We start from the raw sequence: 17,868 nt of genomic DNA on the forward strand, positions 1-17,868 counted from the left end.
GGAGTTCAGCGGCGCCCGCTTCAAGGCCCTGCTGCGGGAGCCCGCGGCCGCCCTGCAGGGTGAGCGGCCGTTAGCGCGTGGCCGTTAGCACGCGCGGCGCGGCCGTTAGCGCGTGGCTGTTGGCGCACGTGTCGCGGCCGTTAGCGCGCGGCGCGGCCGTTAGCGCGTGGCCGGTTAGCACGCGCGGCGCGGCCGTTAGCACGCGCGGCGCGGCCGTTAGCGCGTGGCTGTTGGCGCACGTGTTGCGGCCGTTAGCGCGTGGTGCAGCCCTTCGCGCGTGGCCGTTAGCGGCCGTTAGCGCGCGGCCGTTAGCGCGTGGCTGTTGGCGCACGTGTCGCGGCCGTTAGCCGTGGTGCGGCCGTTCGCGCGTGGCCGTTAGCGGCCGTTAGCGGCCGTTAACGCGCGGCCCCTGGCGTAGCATATCGTATAGAAAGCGTTCTTCAGGCCAGCTGGTCTTGTTGCAGGGCTGCAGACCTTCGTCTCTATAGCTAAGACGTTGCCCTCCGCTCACGTGTATGATGTCGTGGAGGGGTACATCAAGATTTCGGTGGAGTGTGCGGAAATCTTCAAGCTTCTGGATGGAGAAAGGAAGCCCGAGCAGGATGTAAGTATTCACCGGAGTAGGTAAGGGTGGGTATGGTGCTCTGATCACTGCCACAGTGTGTGCTGACTGCGAAACGGACGCTGAAATAAACTCTGTGTCGTAAATARTTCTGAGGTTCAGCGTGGCTTTTTTACTGCAGGCTGAAATGGCAGAAGCTTTTGGCTAAGTGGGAAGCGTCCTTTCAGATGCAAGGATGCGACTGTGGTGAGGTGTATGGCAAGTAGACCTGCTAAAATCAGGCTGTTAAGGCACTTTAAATGCTAACGAAAGGTGCTTATAAAAATAAGCAGAAATACAGTTACACAAATCAAAAATTAGTCTAACAAAATAGTTGTTTTTAGATAAACCTCAGTATTTCTAGGAAGGCACTGGTAAAGTTGGCATTTTTTCTCTGATCTGAGGAGGTCAGAATTTCTTCTTCCTCAAAATATGATGAGTAAATTGAAGAATTATTCTCAAAAACAGTATTTTGTAGCAGTGTTATTAAATTAAGTTTGTTTACATAGCATAACATTTGATAGTGTCTTCCTTAATCTCCACTTGTCAGTCTTTGCATTACGTTACCATTTTTGTCTTTGTAATAACAACTTGAGTCATGTTCAAATAAATACTTTCTGTAAGATTTATTTACTGAAAAAGGTAATACTTGTAACAAATAGTGTCCCAGCGCTGTTTGGGTTCTGGGTTTGGGTAGAACCAGTGCGAGACTGGAACCACATACTTGGCTCAGATACTCTCTYCCTAGCATGTTTCATGGTGCACTTGCTAACAGTTCTGGTTTACAGCACTGGCTTGATAGGCCTAGGCCTTGGCCTACAGCCTGAAAAGTCCCTTTAGGATCCATCAGCCTGTGTTAAGACTTGCATTAAACTCAGCTTCTGCATCCCCAGGAAGGGCTGTTGTACATATGTAGGTAAATCATGCATATGTAGTAGATCTCCAGTCACTTAGGAGTAGGATTCTTTTATTTGGCTTATTTGTCCAGGATTTTAGATATCTTCAGTTAGCACAGAGACCTGGGCTTCCAACAGAGGTTGCTGACCCTCCCTACCACTCAATTTCATTAGCTGGGTGACTGAAAAGAAAGAGGAGCCAGCTGCCCTTTTGTAGGTCTCTGATCTTCCATATAATATTCTAGCGTCGTAGAAACTAGAACTAACCCTGTAGAAGAGGAAGCATGAATTTGGGAGACAGTTCAGAGGTTGACTTGGTTCACTTCATCTTCAGATTTGGAAAGTTTCCTCCTCTATTAGTGTTTTTTTTTTTTTTTTTAAGGAAGCTTGTTATTATTTGTTCTGATATATCTGATGTTTGGTGCTAATTAAATAAAATGAGGTATATTTCTAAATTGTACAGATGCTGTTAATCTTTCAAGCTTTGGAAGCCATCTTACTGAGGACAGCAAGTGACCTCTCCCATTTTTCCGTTGTGGGCATGAACATAGTCAAGAAGTTGATTCATACCTACATGAGACTGGTCTATGCTGCTTTATATTCTGAGAATCACAGGTAAGCCTTCCCTGCACTGTTGCAGAGAATTTTATTATGGTGGGAGATTTGTGTAGGATCTCTGCTTCAGTTATACTACTTTCTTACAGAATTCTCAGCGAGTGAAACATGATGCACAGGTTCCAAAATGGGATGGCTTCTTAGTGGGTAGCAGCTGTTCAGATAAGGGAGGTCTGCAGGCTTGTACCTTTTGGACCTGTCGCATTTCTGTTGCACGAAATGACAAACTCTTCTTGATTTGAGAGTTCTTCGTTTTGGCACTTTCCTGTTCTATAAATAAAATCAATATCCAGCCTCTCACTGTGGTTTAATTTGGAGGAAGAATATGTGTTCCCTTTTTCCTTCTTTGTCTTCCCCACTCCCAGTTGTTCCTAGCATTGCCTAAACATTCCCCTTTCCTCTCTTGCCTGCCACTAAGTTTTTCAGACAAATTCTCATAGAGGTTAGTGAGTGAGAAGTGAGTATAGAGCTAGATTCAAAGCAGAGTATGGATTTTAAGATTTAGTTCAATGACAAAGACATGGTTTCTGTGCTGCATACTTCAAATAAAAAAAAAAATCAACTAAGCCAAAAAACAGTGCAATCTTTATATGGCCTACACTATTCATGTCCTTAAGTTTCAGATGTGTCTCCTATGGATCTGCTTATGGCAGCAGAGCTAATTTAGTTGTGTTAAGTGTTTTGAGGACTGGGGCTTCACACCATGGAATATCTCTTTAAAAACTAGGTTGATTATAAATAAGACTAAAGTCTCTTGTGAACAATGAAATAACGTGTATTTGGCCTAAATCTATATTGTGCTGTATCTGTATTAAAATTATTTGTTGCTGGTTGCATGTTCAATTGAAGCTCTCATCAGCGKCAGCCAGAACTTTGTGCAACCAGGGGAACCTGTCTAATTGCTCTGCTAACTTCTTATGTTGGTGTCAACTCAGAGAACTGCTTGAGAACCCTAAAGGCAGGGACRGATAACGAAGGTGGAATAGGAAAATTTCTTTTATGGGGTGGAGTTGGATTTCATGCTTTAATTTCTTGCAAGGGTTGTTTCCACAACTTTCGTTCTGGAAGTAAACTACATGTTTTCCTCTACTTTTCATTTTAGGATGAGCCGAGTGTGCCTTACCCTGTTGTCAGCAATGGTGGCCCAGGGACCAGATTCAGCAAGGGATGTGTATAGCCATTTTGATTTCAATAACAAGTGTCTTCCTGGCTTGGTGAAAAAACGAGATAAGAAGGTAGGTTAAGTGGGTGTCTACAGGTGTGCTGTGAAGTTCTCTACAGCTCTTTCTTATCCTGTCAGGTTGCAGAGTTCCTCAGGACAACTGCGTTTTGCAGAGCTGCTCAGAATAACTCTATTTTYACCTGCTGTGTGAACATCAAATCAYAACGTCTGTTTCTAATTAGCTGTGGAGAAATACAAATAATAAGGTTTCCATGGGCTACTTGGCAATCCTTTTTATGTCTCCAACTGAGTGAAGGTGATGGTGAATTTCTAAAATTGGGTAAATTTCTAAAATCTATTTAGTAATTATGTGAAGGATTCAGTCTTCATTCCCATGCACAGTTTGCAGTTCAGTCACACTGAAATAAGTGAAGGTTCTGCAGGTATTTCAATGGAGAGAGGTTTTTGCTTATTATTCGTACACTCTGAATTACTGCTTTTGAAAATATATTCAGAGAGTTTAAAACTTTCTCTTGGTAGAACTTCTCAAGGAAGATATGTTAATAAAAAAAAAAGTTGCTCCTTTTTTTTCCAAAATTACCTTTATTGTTATTTTCTTCCTATTTGCTAAGAATAATCGGGATGACCTAAGCAAATGCCTAGGAAGAATATTTATATTTGMTTCTAAATATAAGTGTATATTAAGTTCACTTTCATTTTCAGTGCTGACACATTGTTTGTTATCTTTAGTCAGAGTCCATTAAGCTTCTTGCTGTATAAAAACACAGATTTAATATATTGAGTTGCTTGAAGATGCTTGCAGAATAAATGTATACGTGTTGGGCTTGTTCCAACTGTAGTGACATATGAGTTTGTTAGAGGTAGTTATAGGGAGAAAGGTTTTGTTTTGGTCTTCTATTTGCCCTCTCTCCCCCTCCTCACTATCTCCCTGGAAAATATTATTATTAATGTATATAAATAATCATAGAAATATATATGTTTTATGAACGCAAATATATTTATATATTATATAAATATATATTTATATATATAAAAATATATATTTATATCTATATAAATACATAGATATAATCTATATATCTAAAAATTTCGGGAATGTCAAATGTTGTGTTATTTTGACCTTGCTGCAGATGCAATCTTTGGCACTACYCCTTAAGTTTAAGGGCTAGGATATAGAGTCTTTTGACTACCTACTTATTAGATATGCAGGTAAGTTTTAGGTGCAAAATAAAGAGTTTCAAATACCGATTAAATATTTTGGCCCAGCTTTCACTAGAACGACTATGCCACAAATAGAACTGATTTTTTTTTTTTTTTTAATGCAAAAAGTCAAGTCCAAACTTACAGCAAAATCTAATTCCTTTATCTCTTCTTTCAACCCTTTAGCAAGTCACTTTTGCCGTATTTTAGCCCTGCCCGTAGTATTTTGGGATGTTTTTTACATACAGCTTATTTTTCCACAATAAATACCAAGTTTTATAATCTTGTTTGTTTGTTGCACTCAGAATCACAGAAGGGTTGAGGTTGGAAGGGACCTCTAGAGATGACCTAGTCCAACCCCCTGCTCCAGCAGGGACACCCAGAGCACGGGGCACAGAGTGGCATCCAGGCGGGTTTGGAAGATCTCCAGAGAAGGAGACTCCACARCCTCCCTGGGCAGCCTGTGCCAGGGCTCTGTCACTCTCACAGGAAAGAAGTTCCTCTTGGTATGGAGATGGAACTTCTTCTTCCAAGCAAAGGCTTCATTTGCTACAGCGTGCCTGAATTTGTAGTTTCATATTGTAGCCTAAAAACAACCCTTCAAAAAAGGGCATTCTGAGTTGCGTGCTGTGGGTAGCTTCATAAGCAGAGAGAGCTTAAGGGAGGTGTGATGCACTGCAACCCGAAGGTGGCAGTGAGTGTCTGGGATGCTCTGCTAAACAGTGTAGAAGTTAAGAAGCTTCGTGGTTGTATAAAAGGGTTTGGAATGAAACTGGTGCTAMCATTTTCTTCTTATGAATTTATAGCCTAGCTCAGCTCTTGAGAAATGAATGGACTAAAATGCATTCCTGTTTTATGTTAAGATTAATAAACTATGATCTAATTATTCTAAGAAGCTTTTCAAAGGAATATAGTGCAGATGTGTTGCACGTTTGGAGGGAAAAAAGCGRCTCTATGTGATTCTATGTCCTGTGCCTGAGGAAGATGTTTAATATATCTGTTTATAAAGGTAGTAATTGCTGCAGTATTAACTTTGTTGTGTACGATCTTGTTTTGTACTACCAATGCCTCCTATGTCCTCTTCAGGGAAGACCTGATGTCCGCATGGCCTACATCCAGTTTGCTCTCTCCTTTTTAATCACTGGTGACAATGCAGTCTTGATTCAAGTACTGGAATTAAAAGGTACTTTACAATTTTATTTATGTGTATATATATATATATTTTCTTAAGGCAGAATCTTTTAAAGATAAAAGCTAATTTAAAATGGGAAGAAGGTAAATAGCACTAATGAGCATGTTTCAACAAAGCTTTAGACTTAAAGCATTCAGTGTTTGCATTTTCTGCTAAAGAATAACATTTCTTCTCTACAAAAGCATTGCAAAAAGAAAAAATAGAAAACCCTTAGCGATATAGATCCAAAACATCTTAAATATAATATAACTCTGAAGCCACAAAATCAATAAGCAGAAGAAGCTTTGTGGTCTCCAAGCTTGCTCATCATACAGTAATAGTGGACATGTTGCTTTGAAAATTAAAAGGATTAGAGCCTGCACACTTAGTTTCTTTTCTGTCCTCAYGCAGAAGGACTGACCAGCCCTCTTTATTCCCTTAGGCTTTTTTTTTTTGGGGGTGGTGGAGGGGAAGGATGCATGAGTCAAAAACCAATGGAATGGCTTTTTGCATCTTTTGTGGAGGWGTTTCATGGGAGTGCTGTGCCAATAGTATGTTTTACCCATGTGCCCCTAGRAAATGGAGTCAAGCTGACAAAGAAGAGGATCTAGAAAGTCAGGTCTTATGTATATTTGATTCTTTATTTGCTGAAGTTAATGCCAGACTTCTGTGACTTCATTGATTTGAAATCTACTGGTGATGTTTCTCAGCTTGTGCATTTTGACCCCTTGCTGAGGCCACTGAAGAATACATAAAGGATCCAGAAGTACTTAAAGCTCTGCTTGCTGGCAGCAATTAATTTCTTCCATGATGAGGTAGTGAGAATAGGCAATTGTTGACTTCTGTTGTTTATGCTGCTCTGGGAGCTGCTGACTTCCTTTAATTGCTGGCAACAGTTCAGTTCTTTGAGAACAGGGAATGACCGTGTACACCTGGGCCCTGTCAGCACAGTGCTTTACATTATCCTGACCTAGACAAGCTGAAGTGCTCCAGTTCTGGGACGTACAGGTGTGCCACAAGGCACTGCATRTAGATGGGGTTAAGACCTCCAAAACATTCAAAAACTGTGTCATGAAACAATTGTGTGCCCTTCRAGGAGGAGTGGTCATTTGCTTCAAGTTTAGCAGATTGGAGCCTGAAATTGCTTCCRTTTTAGTAAGTGTTAATGTCTTAGTTGGCAAATTAGGTAGTTACAGTGAGAGTAGGTTTGGCAGCATCACTTGTTTGTCATGGTAGTTGCAGACASCTTATCCTTCTGAACTCTGATTGCAGCCTTTTGGTTTGTCTTTAAATATAACAGCCAGGTAAATAGTATGACATTGAAGAGAAGTAGGTATGAATTCCCTAAAGCATTTTAGTGTGAAAATGGCTTTCACATCTTCACATAACATTTGAAATGTGTTCTTAGATTTCATTCCAGATATTCTTCGTTCTGGAATAAAGGAAGACAAAATATCTACTGTCAATCTTCTACTTTCCACGCTGAAAACAAAGGTACAGAATGCCTTTGAAATGGCTTTGTCTGTTTTCCTTACTGCTAGAAACAGCTTTGCTGTAGTTTCTCATAAAATATACAGCTTTTAAAGATATTGGCACTGTGGAGCTGCTGAAGTTTGTCAGTGTTTCCATTACTGATGTTATGCATTTGTTTGTGGTTGAAAGGTTGTTTCTGTTTCAGAACTGAGGCTGTAATGTTTTTCTAATGCCCTCTCTTAAATCATTGCATAGCTTGTACTTGGATGCTAATTTCAGTTTGTTCTAATGTGCAGTGCCCAACACGTTCCTGTTGTGTCATGGGTTGTGACTGCATCAGTTCTGAGCCTGAAGGTCGAAAAGACTGAGGCTTCTTCTGCGACAAAAAGTCTGGGGTACGCTGAGATCCTCTGGCGTACGTGCTCTGTGTTGAACCCGAGAGCTCCCAGAGTAGTTAGGCAGTGAAACGTGCAGTTGGTTACTACCCACAAGCAAGAGAATTTTGTGTACTTTTAGTATGGGCACTCTTGCTTGAAGGGGGTTTCCTGGAGTACTTGCAGTTGAAGGGTGTGCAGTACTGTTCTCTGACCAGTTTTATCAAGGCTTCCTTGGTGTCCACGTCCTGTGGTCCTCTTCAGACTGTGTATGGTTAGGACTGTCAGTCTTCTGTTGAAGGAGATAAACGCAAAGATATTTCTTAATGGGGTGAAAGAAAGAGGAAGTTTTATGTTAAAAATGGAAGACAGGAGTTCRTAAAAGTGAGGACAGAAAGGAGAAAGGACGCTGGTAGATTTGCTTTGCTTTTCAGTACTTGCTTTTTCAGTGTTAGTKCTGTGTTCATGCTGTTTTCCAGGTTATACTAGTTTTTGTGTTGAGACTAGTCGTTTTTGATCATGAGTCTTAAAAATTAGATTTTATGAAACATATATTCTAAAGATTTCATTTGTAACTCTTTCAAATTCTTTTGACCTGCAAATTAAAGAGCACTTCATATGTTCACATTCTGCTAAACCAAACTAATTTTTCTAAAAAAAAAAAAAAAAAGATATATCATTGGAGTTGTGAGGAGTTTTTGTCCTGTGGGCTTTCCATGTCTGTTTTAGAGTTTCTAGATGTCGCAGAAACACCGGTTCCACCTGTTTGATGGTTCATTTGGTTATCAGCTTTATCAGCTCTGTTGGATCATGTTTCCCCTTCAYTCAAACTTCATATTTAGCAAGTTTCACCCTCTCTACCAGCAGGTTCCAGGATACCTGTCTGAAATTTCTGTGGTTCTGTTAGGTTAAACATGCTCTGCGCCCCCAGCTCTAAGTTGGGAGTCTGTGTTGTTCAGCGCATGCCGTGTTTGCAGAAATTGGTTCAGGGTCACATGGCTGCAACTAGGTCAAGAGGGAGTGTGTCTGTAAGGCTTGATGAAAAGACAGGTAGAAACGTCAGTCTGCTGTAGTGAGAAGAGGGAGCTGTGTGTACAAGAAGAGCTAAGTGTGGTGCTGATTTACCCTTTCTGTTTTGTGATGACCTGCAATAATTAGAATGCCGTCCTTGAAGCGGCCCTCCATGTGGTTTTTGTCTCATTGTTTTCAGGTGGTTCAAAATAAAAATATCACGAAGACTCAGAAGGTGCGGTTTTTTACTGCAGAAGTGTTGAATCACTTAGCTTCTCTTTACCGTTGGAACGGCATTACTGATGTCAGCACCGAAGGCTTCAAGGTCTGGTAACTTGTTTCTTCATAATTCCAAGTCCTTTTTCTGTTTTTTCTTTTTTTTTTTTGTTGTTGTTGTTGTTTTTTTTCTGCAACCCATAGGTTTTGAAACAGCTCATTTGAGGCTAGAGAAATTGGGGATCTCAAGAAGAATGGTCTTGTAAAGATTACTTAAAAAGAATCCCTGATTTTCTGCTGCTTCTTTCAAGATAGGAGTTGTTTCACCTCCCTGACTGGTTGAACTGTAGTGCTGATCTGTTAAAGAGAGATGAGGGTCTTGCTAGGAGTGCCATAATCTACTGTCTGGACACATTTGTCTTTCTGTAGAAGAATATAATGGGAGCAGTGTTCTTCCCATTGAGGCTCTCTTCTCTCCTCTAGAGTGATTTGCTATGAGAGCTAAATTCCCAAGATGATGGCTGGCATTTGCACAGTCAGAGAGGTTTTCAGCATTTCTGAGGATTGTTCTTGATTCTGTTGGTCCATGAAATGGCATTCCCAAGGTCATCTATGAAGCAGCGAGCAGGAGGTCATTGCTGAAGTGTGTTACTCCTGCACTGTTTGTGCTAAAGACATTCTGGCACCTACTCTTCATCTGTACATTGCTTTTGTTTTGTTCTGTTCTCTTTTAGTCCTGTAATCCTTTTTTTTGCTGTCTTGATGGTGTCAACATCTGCATGCTTGTAAGCCTGATACAAGGCAGTGGAAAGTCTTCCTKTACTTCCATATACATTTCAATTGGGTACAATTTTAAATTCTTGTAATTTCATGTGGTCCTTGTGGGCTATATTGTTCATATTTTCCCAACAAAACTTGTCAAGGACTTTTCATTCATAGGAGTCTTAAACTGTGATGAATGTAGAAGGTGAACATAACCTCAATTTAATTTTTTCTTCCTCTGTCTTTGCTTGATAGAGATTTTTGTCCCTTCTTCCATTTTGTGTATCATGACTGTGATGACATTCATGCYCCATACCCTTTTGAGGAAGTGCTGGCCTATTCACTGCATTGTTAGCTATCCATTGTTGGTGCTGTGTGTTTCAGATGTGKTTTTTGATGCTGTTCTCTGAGGCCCCAGGATGGCCTTGCCTCAATTTGTGTAAATGATGCATCACTACTGTTCTCCAGCTTCACTTTTCTCTGTCTTGAGCTTGCTGGGTTTTTACCAAAAAGCCCTAGATCAGTAATGCCTTGTTGATAGTATATTCATACCTGAATTGGGGTGGGAGTTGCTTTTTTTGAAACAGAAGGTAGTGTAGTATTTGCTGTGCTTAATAAAGAAACTGAGATGTGTGTTAATCTGAACAAAAGCTACTCTATCTTCTAGCGTTTCTGTACAGAAGTAGTTTTGTAAAATTTAGTGAAAAGTGAAATTGATGCAAGATTTTCTTTTGTGATGTTGAAGATTGTATGTCTTTCTGATTCCTGTGGGATTTTGTAGGTAACTGAAGATTCTGAAGAGGTGGGAAAGGTTATGGTACGAGAACTTGTTCATAACTTCTTAATGGACCTCTGCTGCTCTCTGAAACATGGTATAAATTTCTATGATTCAAGTCTTGGAACTTCTGGCAGGTAAGTCTCCAGTCAGCTGTGCTAGGTTTGTGCTAGAAACAAAAGAAACCTTTCTAGTAATCCTCTAGTTTCCTTTGGCTAACCAGTTATAATGGGTGTGCACTCAGATTATGATTGATAGGTGAAATTTTAACCCTTCTAATGCTGTGGAGGAATTCTCGAAAGTGATCTTTGTTGTCCAGCTGATGAAGTGTAGGACATCAGCTTGTAGCAGCAGCTGCTAGTACTGAGTGGTGCTAGAGCAGAAGGTTTCTGACCCTGCATGAGCAGAGGGGTTGGACTCGATGACCTCTGAGGTCCCTTCCAACCTTCGGCATTCTATGATTCTTGCTTGGAGCAGAATGGTAGCTGATACTGTTCTGGCATTGGCAGTGTTCTCMCTTTGTTTAGGGACATACAGACCAACCCTTAAAAAATGAGACTGAAAGACCACAGATAATACTTTCCAGTTTGGTAAGAAGTTGTAATACTCTGTTCTCAGTTTTGTGAAGCTTGTTTTAGAGTATTTTTTGAACATTGTGGTAACGTTCCCTTGTAATTATTGTTTGCCATGYAGGGAAAACCTGCAGCAAAATTGAGTTATTACTTTCCTCAGCATAAACTCAAGAAATGATGGCRTAAGTGGTGTGAGAGGTCTTGGATTTACATGGGAAACTTAAGCTTTTGCATTGCAATATCTATTTGGGGTTGTAGGGTTAACATCACATGTAAAGTACCAAAGCAGAGGTTTGAAAGTGTGTTTCTTATCTTCTGCAGAGGAGGAAATGTGGTGCTTCTGCGCTTTCTGCTTGGTTTAAAAACTGCAACGGAAGATGAGAAGGTTGCTGAGCTTGTGGTGAATATTTTAAAACTATGCCCAGATTTACTGAACAGGTACTTTAAGGACACGCAGTATTCCTTTGTTCCTAGACTGAAATCAGCTTGGATGGACAATATCAGGTTACTAAAAAAGGTAAGAGTATGAATGGTGCACAGCTCTGTTCCACAGAAATTCTGATGTTCTTTCTCCCCACACCAGAACTGAAGTGATTTTAGTTAAACATTAGTGCAGAATTGCACAAAATCCTAATAGATGTGATGGTAAATCAAACATTCCTGGCCTCGAGAATAGCTGCTAAGCAAAGGAACTTGGTAGTAGACACGGAAGCCTGTCTTTAATTGCAGTTGTTTACGAAGAATAATTACAATGTGCTGTGTAAAACTTATAYTTTTGTGTGCTGTCCAGTACATGGGTCCAGTCAGGTAGTGGGGTCGCCATGTTAAACGTAAACTGTCTTTGTGTTCCTATCTTAGTGCAGGTCTGGCTAGTGACAAGTAACAGGAGTTCCTTGGTTGCAGGGGAACTAAGCAGTTAATCAGCTGCTTCAGTGTCTGAAGATACATTGTGTTCTCAGTTGTACATGCATGGTGCTGTTTTAGAGAGTTTATTGAAATTACTAAAAGGCAGACAGGCCCACCATTTCAAATAAATAATGGTCTTAAAAACAAATCAGTCCAGCAGTGGAGAAATTAGATGATTGAGGTATAAGTGTTGAGTTAAACAGTTAAACACTTAATGCTTCTAAAATAGCAATACCAATGGCTGTAGATATGTTGGGAAAGAAGCAGCAGAATGCTCTTAAATGTTGAAGATAATAAGTAGAGGGGGAGAGGAGGGAGGAAATGGCATCCTATTTTCTGTCAGTGCTTACAAAAATGAGGCGTGGCTCAGAGTCACGACTGCTAAAAACGTGGAGACACAGGGAAGGTCATTTGGTAAAAAGCTGCTCTCGGAACAGGAGACTGTATCAACATTTAGCTARCACAAGAACGAAGGAGTTGGCATAAGAAGCAGTGGGAAACCTGTTGATCACCTGCTTTTCAAAATGAAGCACCATAGAGGCTCAGCTAGAAAATTGAATTAGGAATTTGGGGGAGGCTCTGTAGCACTGCTGCATAAAAACTGGCATTYGGTACTGTTGCTGCTACTTTAAGAGAAATAGAAGCTCTTTTRTAAATTGCTTCTCAGAATAAGCTGTTATCTGCAGAGTTATGTCAGTTTTGATTGAGCTGTTATTTTTGTTTCAGATCTATGAGGCTCAACCAGAGATTTCCCATTCTTTTAAGACTACAGAATTTATTCCTCTTCCGAAGCTGCTTTCTATGGTGATGGTAACAACTGTCCCTGCAGTGTGCAATAAAATAATGTTTACCCAAGGACTAAATGTAAGAGCAGTTTACAATATTTCACTGGATTTTTTTTTGTCCTCGTTAATACTGCATGATTTAAGTGTCCAATCATCCAGTAAATTACTTAGATTGTTTAATTGCCTATGTTTTATATTGGCTGTCCCAGTGTAAAGCTGGTAGGGGGAAGCACTGAAACATGAATTAAATCTTTGATAATGCTTCCAAGAGCCATTCAAAAACCCCAGTTTTGCTAGTACTCACAAGCAGTTTGGAATGGAAATCAGAAACCTACAGATTCTTTCCTGCAAGCCAAGCTTTAGAAAGTAAATAACTTATTTGTACATTTTGTAGAATATTCAGAATATGGATCATATGTAAAGCATAAGAAGTACTGAAGCATTGTTAATGTGACTTCTTTCTCTTAGCTACCCAGCAAAGTAGTGAAACACAGCATCCTATCCCTTATATCAATGATTCTGAGAAGAGCCTTGAAGAATATTGAGTACTGTCTGAATGAAGAGATTTGGCAAAAATCAGAAATCTACACACTGGCAATGATGCAGGAATTCATACAGCTCTACAGAGAAGCCATCAGCAAGGTATGAAGTAACAAGAAAGGCAGGGTGTGGAATGAGTCCTTATGTGGCAAGTAACTGTTCCTGTGCTGCACTTTCTGCACAGGTGGTTGCAGTTGGGGAACCAGGAGATAAAACACATTTTGATGGGTGAGGGACTTATAAGACATGTACTGCCACTGTTATGGCAGTAGACCACGTTTTCCAATAAAGCTGGTCAATGGCAATGCTAGTGACATTTTGTTGTGAGATAAGTGTGTAATCTTGGCAGGTACTGTGCTGCAAATGTAACTATTACATTCCAAGCGCAGCTTCAGGAGGAAAACGCCTCCTAGTTTAAATAACTGTAGTTAGCAGAGTTCATAAGCTACTAGACAAGCTGAAAATTGGGTTGAAAATATATCATGAAAATGGAGAAAAAAATTTAAACATTTAGCAGGTAACTTGGTCAGTAAAATCTCCTTTCCAGTATTATGTTCCACAGATCAAAGTACTTGATTTCAGATCTTTTTCAGATAGCTTACAAGCTCAATCGCCAACTTTCTGAAGAGCACCAAAACCTGTCATGGGTTTGTTGCATCAGAGTAGCTTGTGATGTACTCCTTTTGCTTCTAGCTTTTACCAGACATGAACAATGTAGTGGCTGTCTGGCAGTCCCTTCTGAAGCAGGAGAGGGAACATCATGATGAACAAGAGGAGAAGAAGGAAAGCGCCACCTCCACTGCAAAGACTGAGGTAGCAGAAGTTGTGGAAGTTGCAGATCCACATGGTAGGCAAAACAGGTTGGGTCATTCCTTCTCGTCCRTGTGTGAATGGATGTCATGAAATTGTCCCATAGAAGGCAGAGCCCAGGGGTCACTGCAAACATTTCCTATTCATCTTTGCATTGTTCAGTTCCTGGGGCAGTTTAATTGTGGCCAGTGTCAGAATTGCTTGAAGACATGATTTGGCAAATATGTGAACATTAATGCTTWGATGTTATGCTGTTTTGACTTTGCTGGCTCTGCCCCTCCTGTGCCAGTACAAGCATTTTGGAGCCACACAATAAAATGGATAGAGAAACTGATCTGTCTGGAAAATAACTCTTTTGAGTACTTTTTTCCCTCCTCTAGTCAAGCTTCTGCATGAGATCATTTTTATTTATGACACTGTTAGCTAGTGCGGCTGTGCTACTGCATGTATTGCTGTAGTGCAAGGGTGGAAATGTGCATGTGTTTGAGAAGGGGGAGAAGGATGAAGAGTTCAGTTGTGCTTTCACAAAAAATTAAACAGTGCTCCCTCTAAAATACTTACTTTTATAGTCCCATTGCAGGGAATTGGAATTTGGGGTACTCTCTGTAGCTTAGCTAGCAGCCTGAAGTGTTTTAGTTACTGACTGAAGATAAGCTGACAACATCATGCCCTTCACGGGGCATATTCCACACTGGGATATTCTGGAGCACAGGGATCAACAGAGTGTGTCCTTCTGTGTGGGGATGACTTCATGCAGCAAAATAAGCTGTCAACACCGCCACCCTAAGGATCATGATTGGGAGCACGCCTACTGAGACCGTTGCAGTAATTTATGTCAAACAAACTGCTACTTTAGTTTCTCTGCACTAGGGGTGGTAACATGGTATCAGTTATTTGGAATATGACAACTAGATTTTTTTTTTTTTTATGGAATTTGAGTCTCTGGCATAGTTGATACATGGCATTCATCCAGCTCTTCATGGCTCCCAGAGGCAGACCCTATTAGCAGAAAAAACCTAAGTGTAAAAAAAGTTGCCCATCATTCGTTAATTTTCTTCCTTTCATTAGTGACTGGATAACAAGTAGCTTTTATGTGTCCTCTTGTCTAAAAGAGTGTTTAGCTATGGAAATGGCTACAAGTGGCTGCCTTAGCTGGGGTTGGTGCTTCTCTCGTACAGATTTTTGTTGGCTTCCTTCACCCAGCAGTTCATGTTTGGAAAGTATTATTTTGAATATGGGAAGAGACAGAAATAAACTTTTAACTGATGTAATGAATTAGTAGTGTATGTATATATATTTTATTAATAATTATTGTACTGTCTCTTGTACTTGTCACAGTCAAACCTACCTGACATTGGCTAAGAATACAGCCCTCTAAAACCARCATCCTGCCAATTTCTTCACTTTTTTTCTCTCCTGTTGCTCAACCTTAAGTTGAACAGGGGTGGGACTGATTGGAGTCTTCTAATGGATGTCAAAATATTGAAATTGTCTCTTTATGTGTAAGCTCTTTATAATTAAATTTAAAATGGCAGCTGTCAATTCAAGGAGTGAACAAGATGATTTAGTTTAGAAAGTACTCAGTCAGTAATACTGACTGACTGACATAGGGATCCTCTGATGTTTGTGTTTTCATGTTAGTCGGGAATATAACAGATCAGTTCATAGGCAAGTCAGGACACACAGTAATTCTCRTGTTGGACAGCGTGCAGCATTAATGGACAGGTGTTCCACTGTTTTCTTGGTGTAAAGTCAGGTGTGTTAACACTTTGTTTTTTTGCTTAGGTTCAGATGATGCYGAAACACTCTTTCTGAAAGCTGCACTCCTGCAGGTCATATGCCTTTATCAGAAGGTCGTGCCCCACTTGGTAGCACGCAGCAACTTTGATTTTAGTAAGCTGCTTAAAGGTATGTTATGGCTATTTCTGTTATCATCACAACTTTTGCTGGCTATTTGTAAAGCCCTCAGGAGAATGGGAATGTTCATTACCACTTATTTACTGCATAGACAARGAACAGTTTTCAAAAAGTAACCTATTTTAGTTTCTTCATTGGATTGACATATATTATTGCTTTTTGTGCAGTGCTCTGGGACACTGTCCTCTCAAATCTATAGCTGCTCTGCTCCTTGTTGTAAGACAAAGGTTGCAATACAGTCTTACTCAAGGCATGTGATGATATTCTTACAGATTTTTTTCCTCTATGGAGATTTAATTCTAATGTTTCTGAGGAAAACATATCCATCTGTCATTGAGAATATGGGTGCAAAATTTCTTTTTGGCTGTCTAAGTAATCCATTATAAGCAAGTTATTGCATAGAATCATAGAATGGTTGAGGTTGGAAAGCATCTCTGAGTATCAACTAGCCCAACCCCCCTGCTCAAGCAAGGTCACCTAGAGCACATTGCACAGGACTGTGTCCAGGTGRCTTTTGAACACTGCCCAGTATGGAGAYTCCAAAGTCTCTCTGGACAACYCATTCCAGTGTTCAGTCACCCTCACAGGAAAGAAGTTTCTCCTTGCRTTCTGATGGAGCTTCCTGTGGAGCTTGTGCTTGTTGCTTCTCATTCCGTCTCTAGGCACCATGGCAGAGAGCTGGCCCCAACATTTTACACTCTCCCTTGAGATATTTACACATATTGATGAGGTCTCCCCTTAGACTTCTCCAGGCTGAAGAGTTTGGTTTTCTCAGCCCTTCATCATATGAGGGATGCTTCAGGCCCTTAATCATCTTAGGATGATAAAGGACTTCACTGGACTCCCTCATGATAGCTCCATGTCTTTCCTGTATTGAGGAGCCCATCGTACTCTAGATGCAGGTTCACCAGGACTTGACCTGCCCCAGAGCTCTTCTTAATGTACCCAAGCTGCCATTGGCCTTCTTGGCCACAAGCGCCCACTGGGCAACTTGTCATCCACCAGGACCCCCAGCTCCTTCTCTACAGAGCTGCTCTCTGCAGAGCCTGCCTTGGTGCCTCTGAGGTGCAGGGCTCTGCACTTATGTTTGTGGAGCTTGATGAGATTCCCCTCCATCTGCACATCTCTCCAACCTCTGAATGTCACCAGCCCTTTGGTGTCACTTCTGTATCATCAGGAGACTTGCTGAGGGTGCATTCTGTCCCTTCATCTAGGTCAAACTTTCCAAACTCTTCTTAGTTTCAATGGTACGGATGTATTCTTTTAACTGGATGCTTCATAGAAAGTTTGGGTTGGGAGGAGAGTAACCAGCTAATTCATCAGTCTCCTCTGGAAAAATCTCAGCATAAAAATATTTTGTCCATTTGCTACTCTGTTGAGTTCTTGGCTCATCTGTTTTACTTTTATCATGATTGTTTTTTTTCAGTGTGTGGGGAGAATAGCAGTCTCCTGCATGATGTTACTTTATCTAAATCTTTATCAGGAAGCTCATTAGCAATGTTGCTGTATTTTGGCATCTAATGTCACAAGAGGGAATTCCTCTTTGTGCAGATATAGTAAATAGATACATTTTGTACCCATTTAATGCAGTAAGGATTGTGAGCCACGATTTATGAGTTGTAGGCAAAATTTTCCAGTACTGCTTCTGTGGGAATACAACCATTTATAACTGAGACTGGAAAGGGAAGCAAAATGCTGTTTGGACAGAGTTGCGTCCATGGGCCTTTAGGTCACCAATGTCCATGTTTTGGGATGCACAAGAATAGGCATTGGGTAAATTACCTTAACTAAAGTCTGTTAGTGAAAAAAAGAGCTTTTAAATGAGCTATGAAGAAACAGCCTCATATGTAGTTTTTTTTTTCTCTCCCTTTCAAAGCATATTTAGTTGACTTGAGTACTTGGTGACTCACCCTCTTTATCCCATTATTTCTGGTATTGAACTGCCTTTATTTTTCTGTTATGGATAAAAGGCAGGACACCTCTTTATGAAGTGAAAGATTCTTTGTTACAGTATGAAACAGTGAAGTGGAATAGGATAGAAAAGAAAGTGTCATTCTCTCA

At 40.5% G+C, this 17,868-nt stretch overlaps 1 protein-coding gene across 1 annotated transcript in view; it reads left to right on the forward strand.

Annotated features, from left to right (window-relative positions):
- Positions 1 to 17,868, forward strand: part of URB1 (URB1 ribosome biogenesis 1 homolog (S. cerevisiae)) — a 49,571-nt gene that overhangs the window by 1,683 nt on the left and 30,020 nt on the right. The window contains exons 2-14 of the mRNA XM_026044949.1: positions 5 to 59; positions 465 to 604; positions 1,961 to 2,112; positions 3,215 to 3,347; positions 5,582 to 5,678; positions 7,075 to 7,160; positions 8,724 to 8,849; positions 10,284 to 10,414; positions 11,171 to 11,366; positions 12,482 to 12,619; positions 13,009 to 13,182; positions 13,774 to 13,927; positions 15,676 to 15,798. Of these exons, the coding sequence (XP_025900734.1) occupies positions 5 to 59; positions 465 to 604; positions 1,961 to 2,112; positions 3,215 to 3,347; positions 5,582 to 5,678; positions 7,075 to 7,160; positions 8,724 to 8,849; positions 10,284 to 10,414; positions 11,171 to 11,366; positions 12,482 to 12,619; positions 13,009 to 13,182; positions 13,774 to 13,927; positions 15,676 to 15,798 (1,705 nt within the window). The remainder of the gene's footprint in view (positions 1 to 4; positions 60 to 464; positions 605 to 1,960; positions 2,113 to 3,214; positions 3,348 to 5,581; positions 5,679 to 7,074; positions 7,161 to 8,723; positions 8,850 to 10,283; positions 10,415 to 11,170; positions 11,367 to 12,481; positions 12,620 to 13,008; positions 13,183 to 13,773; positions 13,928 to 15,675; positions 15,799 to 17,868) is intronic.

Source organism: Nothoprocta perdicaria, unplaced genomic scaffold (assembly GCF_003342845.1).
Source record: "Nothoprocta perdicaria isolate Ctin4 unplaced genomic scaffold, notPer1 scaffold_391, whole genome shotgun sequence".
Lineage (NCBI taxonomy): Eukaryota > Metazoa > Chordata > Aves > Tinamiformes > Tinamidae > Nothoprocta > Nothoprocta perdicaria.